General features: G+C 42.1%; 1 protein-coding gene across 1 annotated transcript; it reads left to right on the top strand.

The window, feature by feature from the left end:
* The first annotated feature begins 5,234 nt into the window (after positions 1-5,234).
* On the top strand, positions 5,235-13,165 carry LOC111966847 (uncharacterized). Its single transcript, XM_023991807.2, has 2 exons — positions 5,235-5,323; positions 11,537-13,165. Exon 2 carries the CDS (start codon positions 11,595-11,597, stop codon positions 12,522-12,524), a length of 930 nt encoding a protein of 309 aa, XP_023847575.1. The 5' UTR covers positions 5,235-5,323; positions 11,537-11,594; the 3' UTR covers positions 12,525-13,165.
* Positions 13,166-14,392: the final 1,227 nt, after the last annotated feature.

The following is a 14,392-nucleotide window of genomic DNA, read 5'->3' as shown; positions in this document are numbered from 1 at the left end:
GCAGGTATGCGCCACCTCTAAGTATGCAGGTATCGCCCACCTCTAGTATGCAGGTTACGCTCCCATCCTCTTAGTATGCAGGTACCTCCCCACCTCTAGTGTTGCAGGGTATCGCCCCACCTCTAAGTATGCGAGGTATCGCCCACCTCTAAGTATGCAGTACCGCCCCACCTCTAGTATGCAGGTACGCCACCAACCTCTAGCATGCAGGTACCTCCCCACCTCTAGTATGCAGGTTATCGCCCCCGACCATCGTAGTGTGGCAAGGGTATCCGCCCCACCTGAGTAATGCAGGTATCGCCCACCTCGTAGTATCAGGTACCTCACCACCTTTAGTTGCAGGTATCGCCCACCTCTAAGTATGCCGGTTTACCTCCCGCACCTCGTAGTACCCTCTGCATGGGTACTCCCACACCTCTGTAATGCAGGTCCTGCCCACCTTCTTAGTATGCAGGTATCGCCCCAACCTCTAGTATGCAGGTTATCGCCCACCCTAGTATGCAGGTACTCGCCCCAACCTCTAAGTATGGCAGGTATCGCCCACCTAGTGCCGTCTGCCCACTAGAAGGCAAGGTAAGTCGCCACCTCTAGTATGCAGGTATGCGCCCCACTCTAGTCATGCAAGGTACTCCCCATCTCTAGTTGGCCAGGTACCTCCCCACCCTCTAAGTGTGCAGGTAATCGCCACGACTCTAGGCATGCAAGGTATCGCCCACCCTTAGTATGCAGGTACCTCCCCACCTCTAGTATTGCAAGGTACCTCCCTCACCTCGTAGCGTGCAGGTATCGCCCCACCTCTAGCATGCAGTATCGCCCCACTCTAGTATGCAGGTACCTCCCCACCTCTAGTACGGCAGGAGAATCGCCCACCTCTAGTACGCAGGTATGCGCCCCACTCTAGAATTGTATGCCACCTTCTGGTATCGATCGCCCCACCTCTAGTGATGCAGGTATCGCCCACCTCCTCTAGTATGCAGGTATCGCCCACCTCTACCTGCATACTAGAGGTGGGCGATACCTGCATACTAGAGGTGGGGAGGTACCTGCATACTAGAGGTGGGGCGATACCTGCATACTAGAGGTGGGGCGATACCTGCACACTAGAGGTGGGGCGATACCTGCACACTAGAGGTGGGGCGATATGGACATGAATTGATATCACAATAAATTGACTGAATTATCACAATAACGATAAATAGAACAATACGTTTATAACAATGTGTCCCTAAATTACTTTTCATATAACTCTTAAAACTACTACTACTACTAGTCTGAATGTTGTCGGTATCAATTGCCACATTAGCAATGTTAGTCCATGTTAGTAGACCTTTTTTTCATGTCAAACGTCACTTTTCTGTAAACTACCTATTCATTATTATCAATATCTGTAAAAGGTCCTCGATAAGTGTTTTGTTCGGTCGTCATGATAATTGTACACCTTTTTTGTCCGTGTTATATAGGAATATGACACTACTTCATCAACTGACCCCTTGTTCCGCTACGTCCTCAACTTCCTCCGCTCCTTGGAGCTGACGTTACCTTACAACTTAACGGAGATGGATCTACTACAGAAGAGGTTAGAGAGGCGGGCCAGCAACCAGAGGGTTGCCAGGTTCGAATCTCGGGCACCAACTGGGCAAAATCTGTTGGGGAGTGAACTTTCAAAGGTTGTGTTGCTGGTATCGGTATCCTAGATACAATATCCTACCGTTGTGCCCTTGAGCCAACCACTTAACCCCTCAACTGCTCCAGGGGAGCTGCACTGCATCTGACCCATTCCTATGTGTAGAATAAATGAATCTATTGACAATAAGGTACTTTTCTTCCTTGAAGGAGACAGACTTCTACCAGGTTGAGCCGCTGATCCAGTCTTTCTCCGACACTAAATCCCTGTACCCCCTGGACCGATACGATGAGGTGGTCGAACAGGGCTTCTGCATCAGGAACACCAGGGTTCACCTCTAAACAGGGCTTCTGCATCAGGAACACCAGGGTTCATCTCTAAACAGGGCTTCTGCATCAGGAACACCAGGGTTCATCTCTAAACAGGGCTTCTGCATCAGGATTACCAGGGTTCATCTCTAAACAGGGCTTCTGCATCAGGAACACCAGGGTTCATCTCTAAACAGGGCTTCTGCATCAGGAACACTAGGGTTCACCTCCAAACAGGGCTTCTGCATCAGGAACACCAGGGTTCATCTCTAAACAGGGCTTCTGCATCGGGAACACTAGGGTTCATCTCTAAACAGGACTTCTGCATCAGGAAAACTAGGGTTCGCCTCTAAACAGGGCTTCTGCATCAGGAAAACTAGGGTTAATCTCTAAACAGGGCTTCTGTATCAGGATCACTAGGGTTAATCTCTAAACAAGGCTTTCGGTATCAGGGATCACTAGGTGTTAATCCTCTACAACAGCGGCTTCCTGCATCAGGATAAACAGGGTTCCTCTAAACAGGGCTTCTGCATCGGATAACACTAGGGTTACTCTCTAAACAGGGCTTCTGTATCAGGACACTAGGGTCTATCTCTAAACAGGGCTTCTGTATCAGGAAACTAGGGTTCATCTCTAAACAGGGCTTCTGTCATCAGGAACACTAGGGTTCACTCTAAACAGGGCTTCTGCATCAGGAACACTAGGGTTATCTCTAAACAGGGCTTCTGTATCAGGATCACTAGTGTTAATCTCTAAACAGGGCTTCTGTATCAGGAACACTAGGGTTCATCTCTAAACAGGGCTTCCTGCATCAACGGCCACAGGTTTCATCTCTAAACAGGGCTTCTGTATCAGGAACACTAGGGTTCATCTCTAAACAGGGCTTCTGTATCAGGAACACTAGGGTTAATCTCTAAACAGGGCTTTTGCATCAGTAACACTAGGGTTCACCTCTAAACAGGGCTTCTGCATCAGGAACACTAGGGTTCATCTCTAAACAGGGCTTCTGCATCAGGAACACTAGGGTTCACCTCTAAACAGGGCTTCTGTATCAGGAACACTAGGGTTCACCTCTAAACAGGGCTTCATCATCAGGAACACCAGGTTTCACCACATATGAGAGGGCTAAGAGCAGCTCACAGATCACTGCACCTGTACATAGCCCAACTACCTCATCCCCATACTCTATTTATCTTGCTCCTTTGCACCCCAGTATCTCTACTTGCACAAGGGCTAACTGTGAGAGGACTAACTGTGAGAGGGCTAACTGTGAGAGGGCTACCTGTGAGAGGGCTAACTGTGAGAGGGCTAACTGTGAGAGGGATAACTGTGAGAGGGCTAACTGTGAGAGGGCTAACTGTGAAAGGGCTAAAGAGAACACAGTGGAGCACCCCAGGACTTTCTGCCGGCTAGCTCGCAAGGTCGACGACTGACAATGGGTTAATGTATTGCTGAATGAATTTCAAATGTTATCTCAAGCACCCAGAACTAAATCTCAAAATTGTATTACTGTAATTGTTCCTGAAAAACCTGAAAGGATATATGGAATATTGTACATTTTTAATCTTGCGTTTTAATGTTTTGAAAGACTTGGTGGAATCTTCACCATATTGCATCCAACTGTTTCGGATCTGCAGGGGTGCTGAAGAGGTTGGTATGGAATTCAGCAACAGTGTTTGTAATGATTGTAGTCTACAGTCCTCAAAGGCCTAGGTGGGGCCCAGTTGATGACTGCCTTGACTGTATGTGGCACATACTGATATTATGATAATTATGATGACAATAATCATGATCATTTTTAAAAAGAGCTTTTCATCATATAGCAGCGCTTTAATTATATAGCACTTCTCCCACCATGTTTAGACATGCGTGAGTGATGGGGTACGACGGTACGTAGAGATCATCCCACTATCATTGGTCTTTTACCAAATAGGGCTATCTTCTGTATACCACCCCTACCTTGTCACAACACAACTGATTGGCTCAAACGCATTAAGAAGGACAGAAATTCCACAAATGTACTTTTAACAAGGCACACCTGTTAATTGAAATGCATTCCAGGTGACTACCTCATGAAGCTGTTTGAGAGAATGCCAAGAGTRTGCAAAGCTGTCATCAAGGCAAAAGGTGGCTACTTTGAAGAATCTCAAATATAAAATATATTTTGATTTGTTCAACACTTTTTTTGTTACTACATGATTCCCTAAGTGTTATTTCATAGTGTTGATGTCTTCACTATTATTCTACAATGTAGAACATTTTWWWAAAKAAAGAAAGAAAAACCCTTGAATGAGTAGGTGTATCCAAATTCTTGACTGGTACTGTATATCAGTTCATAAACCAAAGTGCCATTGGATCGGAACATCGAAGATGTCTTCACAGCTTTTTTGTAACCTGTGTGGCGCAGCTGTCAGCGTTTTTGTCCTCAAATGGAACTGGTAAAAAAATATATGTTTATGCCAATACATTTTCATGTGAATATGCATTGTACAAGACAGTCCATCTTCAGTTTGTCTGTCTTGCTGTCTTTCTTGTGGCAATACTGTAAACCGTCTTTCAAAGTGCCAGAGCCTTTATGACATGAAATTCACTATAAAAAAAAATAACCATAAAAAGATGCTAACGTCAAGCTGTGCACGCCTCATTAGTCTGAAAATACCGTTCATTATGTGTATCATTAGATATAAATTGTATGCAATACGGMAAATATATTCACAGATGTATTATGTCAAAAATAATAACTTGTCCCCCGAATTGCATAACTTCATCAACCTACACGACATGGAAACTCCATTGCTTCGTTGCCTCTTAGTGAATTTATTTATATCCCTTTGATGTAAAGATGACCGCAATAAATCTAAATATCAGAATTGCCATTAAATTGCATTGAAATAAGAGTTGCCTAATATATAATGTGTGTACATATTTAATATCAAATATACTACATGTTCAAGATTTTCTAAGTACTAGAAATCTTTCTGCGCACCCACTTATCCGCATATCCAATGAAACAAGTGCAATCGAAGAACATGCCATCTTTTTTTTCTGGCGTCCATTGCGCCTATCGAACGCTTTCAAATCCGTGAGGGCGAGTGAACAATGGCTTAGTTAGGGAGGGAAACGCGGAGAAAAATGATACGAGAATCGGAACTCAAATCGAGCCTAAATGGGCACCGAACCGAACTCAAAAAAACGGTCCGAATGGAACGTTCACAAAACGCCCCTTCTTCCTTATATGGGTTTTCATTCCATCCAGTTTCCTTTTTTTCCCCCCTCTAAAGCCCCGCCTCTTTTTACTGACTGTCAATTCGCACCACTGTTGTTGCAGCCATTTTAATCTAGACTTCAGTTGTAACTAGACCGAATGATGCTTGCTTAGGACCGTAGAAAGGTAAGATTTCATTTTTTGATTTTTGCTGTTTGTATTTCTCGGTCGTTGTCGTGCTTCAACTAATGACATTTCCCTCAACATTTTGGCGCCAACTTCTCGTTGAACGCAGAGAAAGCGTAAGGAAATGCCATAAATAGCATAGCAAACTGTGGCTGGCTAACTGGGAGGGAAGTGTGGTATAGTGGCCCGGCAGAAGACGCTAGCTAGCTTTGTGTGAAGTCGAATTTGCGTCGTATTACTGAGGTTTTATTTGAAAATAAATGTGATTTTCATTGTTTTGTAACTCAATGTAATCCCCTTTGTTTTCTTAGTAAGATTATTTGGGCATATTTCAATTGAATCTAAAACCACACTATCTAGCTTTGAAATGGGACTAACCAAACATTTTTATACCCACTCAAGAAAGGGGGGAAAGGGCACCTGACAATAAGAGAAATTCAGAATAAAATTGAGAACAGACGATTGGCTGTCTGAATTTGTTCCTCCCTACCACAAGGGGCACTACCAGTGTTTGGGTCATTAGTTGTAAAAAGTAATACAGATGACCTGTTACTTCTAAGAACAGTAGGCTAATGTGTTATGTTTTAAGCCTAATTTAAAACCTACGCAAAACGCAACAAACTACACACACCACTGACGTTAGCTAACTCCATTCCGTACACATTTGGGCAGCCGCGGCATTCAAACGAGGCTGCAATGAAAACTAATGTGACTGTAGCAACTGTGTTGGCATCAAAAACCGGGGTGTCAACTAAGTTTCTATTCAGTGTTGATTGACATGGTAATGGACCAATAGTATTGGAGAAAAGTTTTAAAAAATGACCCCTCTGACACTGTACGTTAAAGTGTGATGTGTCACGATGTAACGTACGTCACGTGTTATGCAACTCATTCTGTGCCGTACAGATTTAAAAATAAGAAATTATCAATGGTGATTTGTAAAGTCAATTACTCGTGAGTTCATCAATAGTTAATTCAATCAATTGTAAAAAAGAAAATTGCGTCCTCACTGCAGGCCATCATGACTCTCAAAAGCCGCGACAGTCGCGTTTGAACTTCTGAAGATAAATTTAGCGCCGCCCTAAAAACTCTATTAAAATTAGACACAAACCTTCAAATAGGTATGTAATAAGACATTATATAAACTCTTTATTGTTAGTGTTTTATTTACATTTTAGAGGTGATAGGTTGGACAAATCGGGTGAAAAAGCCGTTTCCCCACACAACATATCTCCCCCTTTCACTATCACTCAGTAGCTTTCGCTTTTTACGCCCGCCATTTTGAAAAAGACCCGGCGGAGCTCCATTGCCTTCAAGTCATGCAGAGACTGGCAGCCTGAAGGTCTCGTCATTGATTTTACTGGAAAGGGGAGAAATTGTGCGTTACAATGATATATTCATATTACAGTTGACCTGGAAGTATGGAACAAGATGTACAAAAGTTTGTTTGCTACACAAAATGGCTATCCTGTGTAGTTGTGTAGCTATAGTGTGCAGCCCCACAATTTGTAACTCGACGTGTAGGATCGCAATTTTATTAAGCCAATTGTATTCTTGCGTAAGTACATATGGAATAAATTAGACTTTATTTTCCATGGAAAGTAACTAGTTATATTACTTCATTACGACAACATTTCTAATTCTCACTGTTCGACTGTCATGGGGCACGCCGACTGCATCCCCGTGCTAATGTGCTAATGCTAATGCTAATGTGCAGTGCGTGTTTCTTTTCCTCTGAGTCAGAAACACCTATTATTACTAACACGGAACCCAAACCGGCTGCGCGCGTGCGCCATCGTGCATAAATTCATTTTGTCCCCCTACACCAAACGCAATCACGACACGCAGGTTAAAATATCAAAACAAACTCTGAACCAATGACGGTCATTTGGGGACAGGTCGCATAGCATTAAACATGTATGGCAATTTAGCTAGCTAGCTTGCACTTGCTAGCTAATTTGTCCTATTTAGCTAGCTTGCTGTTGCTAGCTAATTTGTCCTGGGCTATAAACATTGAGTTGTTATTTTACCTGAAATGCACAAGCTCCTCTACTCCGCCAATTAATCCACACACAAAACGGCCAACAGAATCGTTTCTAGTCATCTCTCCTCCTTCCAGGCTTTTTCATCTTTGAACTTATATGGTGATTGGCATCTAAACTTTCATAGTATTACCACGACTACTGGCAAAACAGTTCGTCTTTCAATCACCCACGTGGGTATAACCAATGAGGAGATGGCACGTGGGTACCTGCTTCTATAAACCAATGAGGAGATGGGAGAGGCAGGACTTTCAGCGTATTCTGCGTCAGAAATGGAAAGGAGTTCTATTTTAGCCCTTGGCATCGCAGACGCATGTTGGTGTGGGTGCAATAATTTAATAACATGGATTTCTACATTTATTTTGCGACATGTCCGGTTTGGTCAGCATGTAAGGAGCAAATTAATTTCAATTGGAAGTTTGGCATCAACACGGGCAGTCCAAAAAGCGCTTCGGTTGTGAGAATCTCTAAAAATGTTGAGATTGAGGACAAGGTGAAAAAATACACAGGCTTGCTCTGAAAAACCATTGACGTGGAGCATTACTGCGGATAATCAGGTTAATATATAATAGTTTTGTTTAAAACGTTTTGACAGTGACCATGTTATTTTTGCGAAGACTATTTGCTTCTTGAGTTTGTCGAACTCACTTCATTCGCACGTAAGAGGGAAGCTTGCGCTACTCATGTGCAGATCAAATACACCACTGGAACTCCTATTAAGATGTTTACATAATCGGTCGACCTCTAGTTTACATGCCCTAATAATGTGACAGATTGCTCAGAAAACCGTTTTAATCACCGTATGCTTACTTAGATTATGACCGTACGCCGATTAAAAAAAAAATATATATATATATATTTTTTTATAAGATAAGCCGTAAGGTGTTATCTTAGGTGAGTAATGGTGAGTAATGCCATACTCTGCCTTGTGCCATAATCAGTTTAATATTGAATTATTAGTGTGCATGTAAACGTACTCATTGTTTGCTAAGCTAACGTGAGCTAACGTGGAGGAAGGCTCTTAGCTACCTAGCCAACCAAAGCCACTTGGCTTGAGGGAGAGAGGCACACAGCTTCTGCTCCTATTCTGAAGTCCTTTAAGGCCGATGCACAGATCACTCTGTCATTTACCGTGTGTGCGCTTGGGGTGGAGTCCGATTTGTTTGAAGCAACGGGCATCTTTGATGCCCTCGCCGGTCCATGTGTTCCTAGACCCACGAATAGCAGCATTCACAATGGTGCGATAGCAGAGGTTCTATTGTTGTCCTCCCATTTTGTGGTAAAAACAACTGTTGGCTAATATCAAAGAAAACCAACTGCATATTTTAACAGTGGCTACATGTAATGAAAATGTAGGTCTGTTTTACATGACCTTGTTTTGTGGCTGTAAATTGGCTGTAGGCTACTCCTCTAGAAGCTTGCTAGCTAGTTTAAAACAGCTGCAAGCCTTTTAGCTTCCCACATCTCCTCCATGCGAAATAATATGATTTATAATTCAATAATAAAGTGACCGACCGACTCGATTYGGTCTTATGTAGCAAAATTTGAATTTTTTAAATATATATTTTTTTACATTGGATAAAAGTAGAGACTCCAAGCTAGAAAATGGTATATCATACACTACAGTTGAAGAACAATGGGAAAGTAATTCTGCTTTGAAAGTTGATGTACTTGTAACCTAACTGGTTTAACGTTGGCTAGCTTGCTAGATACTTCCAGACACAAATGAGAGAACAGCTCACTCTGACCATTTTACTCGCCCTGGCAACATTTTAATTACGCTTTTTTTGCCAACATTTACTGACACCAGCCATATTCAATGGGTGTTGAGCGTTCGTAAACTCATCACTTGTTCTGCGCTCTGGCACACTCAGGCGAGAGTGCTCTGAAATCAGAGTAGATCTACCAGCTATGTCTATCGACAGTTGTCGCAGTGGCATCAAACATTCTATTGATATAGAATCACGCTCTAGCGACTTTCAGTCGCTCAAAGTGTAAGGCTATACATTATGAATCAAGTGACTGCAGTGCATGCTTTGATGTAAATCACACAAGAATCAACAAAGCTTAACCATTTTTGATTTGTGAAACTTCATAATTTTTGTACGTTCTTTGTGGAGAATCAGTACAGTAGCGCCCCCTCAAGGTCTGACAGGCAATCAACTTCAGATTTAAGCAAAACACGTCTGTTGCTTGTCCAAAGTCATCCCTTTGCCCCAATTTAGGCTAGACCTTTTTAATGCCCCTCTCTATCAAAAATAACTGTTAACCTGTCTGGGAACGGGGTTCCGCTAGCCAACAGCCAATGAAATTGCAGGGCGCCAAATTCAATCAACAGAAATCTCATAATTCAAATTTCTTAAACATAAAAGTATTAGACACCATTTTAAAGATAGAATTCTCGTTAATCCAACCACAGTGTCCGATTTCAAAAAGGCTTTTCGGCGAAAGCAGAACATATCATTATGTTAGGTCAGCAACTAGTCACAGAAAGCAGTATAGCTATACTAGTTATACAGCTATTTTCCAACCAAAGAGAGGAGTCACAAAAAGCAGAAATAGAGAGAAAATGAATCACTAACCTTTGATATTCTTCATCAGATGACACTCCCGGGACATGTTACACAATACATGTATGTTTTCTTCGATCAAGTTCATATTTATATCCAAAAACCTCAGTTTACATTTGGCTTTGCCTCCAAAACATCCCGTGAATTTGCACAGAGCCACATCAATTTACCGAAATACTCATAATAAACATTGATACAAGATACAAGTGTTATTCACAGAATTAAAGATATACTTCTCCTTAATGCAACCGCTGTGTCAGATTTCAAAAAAACTTTGTGGAAAAAGCACACCATGCAATAATCTGAGTACGGCGCTCAGAGATCAACACAACCCAAACAGATATCCGCCATGTTGGAGTCAACAGAAGTCAGAAATAGCATTATAAATATTCACTTAACTTTGATCTTCATCAGAATGCACTCCCAGGAATCCCAGTTCGACAAATGTTTGATTTGTTCGATAAAGTTAATTTATGTCCAAACACCTCCTTTTTGTTAGCGCATTTAGCCCCGTATTCCAAATTCATGACGCGCGATCACTAGGAGCAGACAAAGTCCAAAGGTTCCGTTACAGTCCGTAGAAACATGTCAAACGAAGTATAGAATCAATCTTTAGGATGTTTTTAACATACATCTTCAATAATGTTCCAACCGGAGAATTCCTTTGTCTTCAGAAATGCAAATGCACATTGAACGCGCATGGTCAGCTCGTGGCACTCTGGGAGAGACCTTACTCAATCCCCTCTCATTCGCCCCCACTTCACAGTAGAAGCATCAAACAAGGTTCTAAAGACTGTTGACATCTAGTGGAAGCCTTAGGAAGTGCAATATGACCCCATAGACACTGTGTATTCGATAGGTCAAGAGTTGAAAAACTACAAACCTCAGATTTCCCACTTCCTGGTTGGATTTTTCTCAGGTTTTCGCCTGCCATATGAGTTCTGTTATACTCACAGGCATCATTCAAACCGTTTTAGAAAATTCAGAGTGTTTTCTATCCAAATCTACTAATAATATGCATATATTAGCAACTGGGACTGAGTAGCAGGCAGTTTACTCTGGGCACGCTTTTCATCCAAACAGGTTAAGCAACACGGCAGTTCTTCACCTAGCCAAATATTTTGGATAATACGACACTTCCTAATTTCTGAAAACACACTAATTGAAACAAATGTTATGGTAGCTTGCAAATGAGTGTAAGTGCGGTTGCTAACTAACTGTAAATACATTTAGTGCTAACTTGGCTGTTGGGCGAAACAATTCACTTATTTACAGCTAGTTAGCTACTGCACCACTCTTAACAAGCGAACATAATGCAGCCACCAAAATTGATATCTCCGCTGATGTTTAGCCTACATTTTAACTTTTGTGATGCGACGTCTCCGCTTTCCACGCTTATTGCCAAGACGTTTGTGCAGATGCAGTCCACGTTGCTGCAGCTTATGCATCTTAATTTAGATGTCAAAATCAGTCCCACTCCCATAGAATTGATCCCATTAGGGACCCTTACCATCCGTTACATCAGTAAGCATGCAATGTTTTTTTTTAGTTGGTCTTGTTTAATTTGTTGGATACTGCTACTCTCTACATTCTCTCAACAGGGTGAAGAGAAAGACTGACTTCAGGAGCTCTCAATGGTTTCACCTGAAGGCAGATGTCATGAATTACACAGAACCGGTTGTGGAGAAGGCCGTCAACTCCTGGTCCAGAATAGCCTCGGCGGGACAGACTGTCCTTTTCGAGGCATTACAGATCCTCAACCCTATGTCGAAAGATCTTTCAGACACTGAGGAACTGGTATCCTTTTTGCAAGGACTTAAGGAAGAGGGCCATAAGCCCAAAGTGCTACGAAGCAAAGATGTGTACGGCTACAGGTCATGTACAGCAAAAACCCTCCCGGCAGAGATGTGCTCTATGGACATAGCCAGCAAGGGTCCAAGGCCAGGCAAGAAGAGGGGACGGAAGAATAAGAAGAAGAAGAAGAAAAAGGAGTCTAACAATTACGCATCGTGGAGTAGTGCAAGTGTATCAGAATCTCACAAGAGATCTGTCTTTTCCAGACCTCCTATTCTGACTATTCAACCTGCCCAGGTGCAGCAGCAGTACCTGAAACTAACGAACATTACAGGTTTAATGAGAGGTCACACTGCGAGAATGCAGATTCACTCTCAACCTCCAACACTTTCAGGAATACCGTTACTGCCATCGCCGAACGCGGGTCGAACACCAAAAGCTGTGGCCTTGGTTGGTCAAAGGTACCATGCCTCCTGTCCGGAATGGAACAGAGCCCTTATCGGAGATTCTGCCCCCGTGATCTATCAGAACGGCCGAGGAGTTTACAACTACAAGACTGATGTGTCAAACCACAGACGGTCCTGGACGGATGACCAATCTCTGTGGATGATGAACCGTCAGGAGGAGTGTCGGCTGGACGAGAACAGTTTGCGGTGGAAGGTGATCAAAGTGGACGATTGCATCACGGTTGAGGAACTGAGGAGGAAGGCCCAGAGGATCCTGCAGGTGAACCTGTCCCCTGTGATACAGATACGCCCGCTGTATGAAACTCTAGCTGAATACCAGCGAGAATGATATCTCCAGTAACTTATTGGTTTTAGCCTAGCTAGCCTCGGGTCCATTTTGCAACAAGGCTTAGCTAAGTCCAGAGGTCTTTCTTTACTGTTGAAGCCAGAAGAAAACATCAGGACGGCATCATTTGACTGACTACAGTAAAGTACGTTCCTTGTATTGAGCAGTGACGGGATGATGTCATGACTACCACGCGTCAACAAGACTGAAGGGACTAAAGTTGATCAGAAGTTCTACACGGTGCTGCTTTCAGACACTCAAGCATAGACATTGCTGGTCAGAATGTAACTTTAAAAATGTTTATTTTTATTTTTATTATTATTATTTTTTTTTACCAGGTTTTTTTTTGTACACTGAGGATGGACTGATAGACTTGGTAAGCAGTGTCGCGGCACACTGTAGGATAACTTTCTTTTGTTTGTTTTTTGTTGCAAGAACAAAAAATTAAATTTTTACTCTTAGGTACAGTTTACATGACAAATTAAAACAATTTGGTCCCCTAAAATTGTGTAAATGGGCAACCTTGTTTTAGGGTCATTGTTTTCCAGCTTGATTTAGATCTTCCTGTGGTTGGCCTACTGAGCCCAGTCATTATCCCTTTAATCTACTTTTGTGTTTCCTCTTATAGAGTTTGAACTTTCGACAGCCTCAAAAATGTTTGCTGAATGTAAGCACTTAAATCGTAACAATTTCAATTACACAGGGCAGAGTTAAAATGGCCTTATTCTTTTCAGTAAACCTAAAATTATGTCTTATATTTTTTTCTGTAGTGACTGATTTTTATTTTCTCTGAGTAAAGATTTTGAAACCACCCTATTCTTGTATATTTTCTTTTGTATTTTTATTTTTCTTGATTTTGCGAAACTTTCCCAACGCCGTTTTCAAACGACGTTTGAAAAAGGAAACTTACACAGATATTAGCTTTGACTCTGTCGTAGATCGGGTGCGAACTTCCCATCGGTGCTAACTGGTAATCGGTGCAAGTGCATAGTGAACTGAATCTGTCCGTTTTGTGTAGAAGTTGCCACAGTGTTTTGCGGTCTTTCATTAGTTCAGTTGACTGTTTTATGATGCGCTTCTTCATCAGTTATTGTAAGTTCGACACGTTGTATTGTAGTGGCACAGTCAATCAAGGGTACTTCACAGGGACTGTTATCGGCTACGTCCCAAACGGCACCCTTTTCCCGTTACACTAGTTTAGGGAATAGGGTCCCATTTGAGACTCGCCCTTCCTGTTGGTTTAACATCTTACTGTTTTTTTTTTTGTTGTGCCAAACATGTTGTTGGTGCTCTCTTGCTGTCTTTTTACAGTTACAGCACAAGCTGGGATGTTAGGCCACATGATACGATTCACTGTTCTGATTGGATAGCTGCTTCTTCATCCCGCCTCACTCTGGATTTAATTGGTGCATCGTTTTTGTTGTCAATTTCACCATCCCAGAAGTTGCAAAAAAAAAATCAGGCCAAAACTACAGTCTAATTACTTAAGGAATTGGTTAAGTTGTCAAGTTTATCGTAAGGGAAAGTGAAGAGTTTTTGTTCAAATTGCTTGAATCATGTTGTAGCCCAAAATCAGGGCCTTTAAATTGATCATTTGTTGCCATATGTTGAAAATACCGTAAATATTACTGAATGGTTGTGTTCAAGCCAGGGACCAAACAGTCATTGTGATTGCCGAAGCCATTCTTAGGGGGGAAAAAATAAGACCAGATTGGTATGGCTGTAACATGTCTTTTTCGCCCCTTTTATTATTAATCTTGATTTCATTGTACCGGTATGAAATAAAATCATGAGATGAGCATAGCTGTCTTTTATAAAGCCTAGTTTATGCAACGCAAAAAACACAATTAGTTACTTAAAATGGCAGACCT

The sequence above is a fragment of the Salvelinus sp. IW2-2015 genome, linkage group LG7 (assembly GCF_002910315.2).
Source record: "Salvelinus sp. IW2-2015 linkage group LG7, ASM291031v2, whole genome shotgun sequence".
NCBI lineage: Eukaryota > Metazoa > Chordata > Actinopteri > Salmoniformes > Salmonidae > Salvelinus > Salvelinus sp. IW2-2015.
This window is presented reverse-complemented; position numbering and strand designations above follow the sequence as displayed.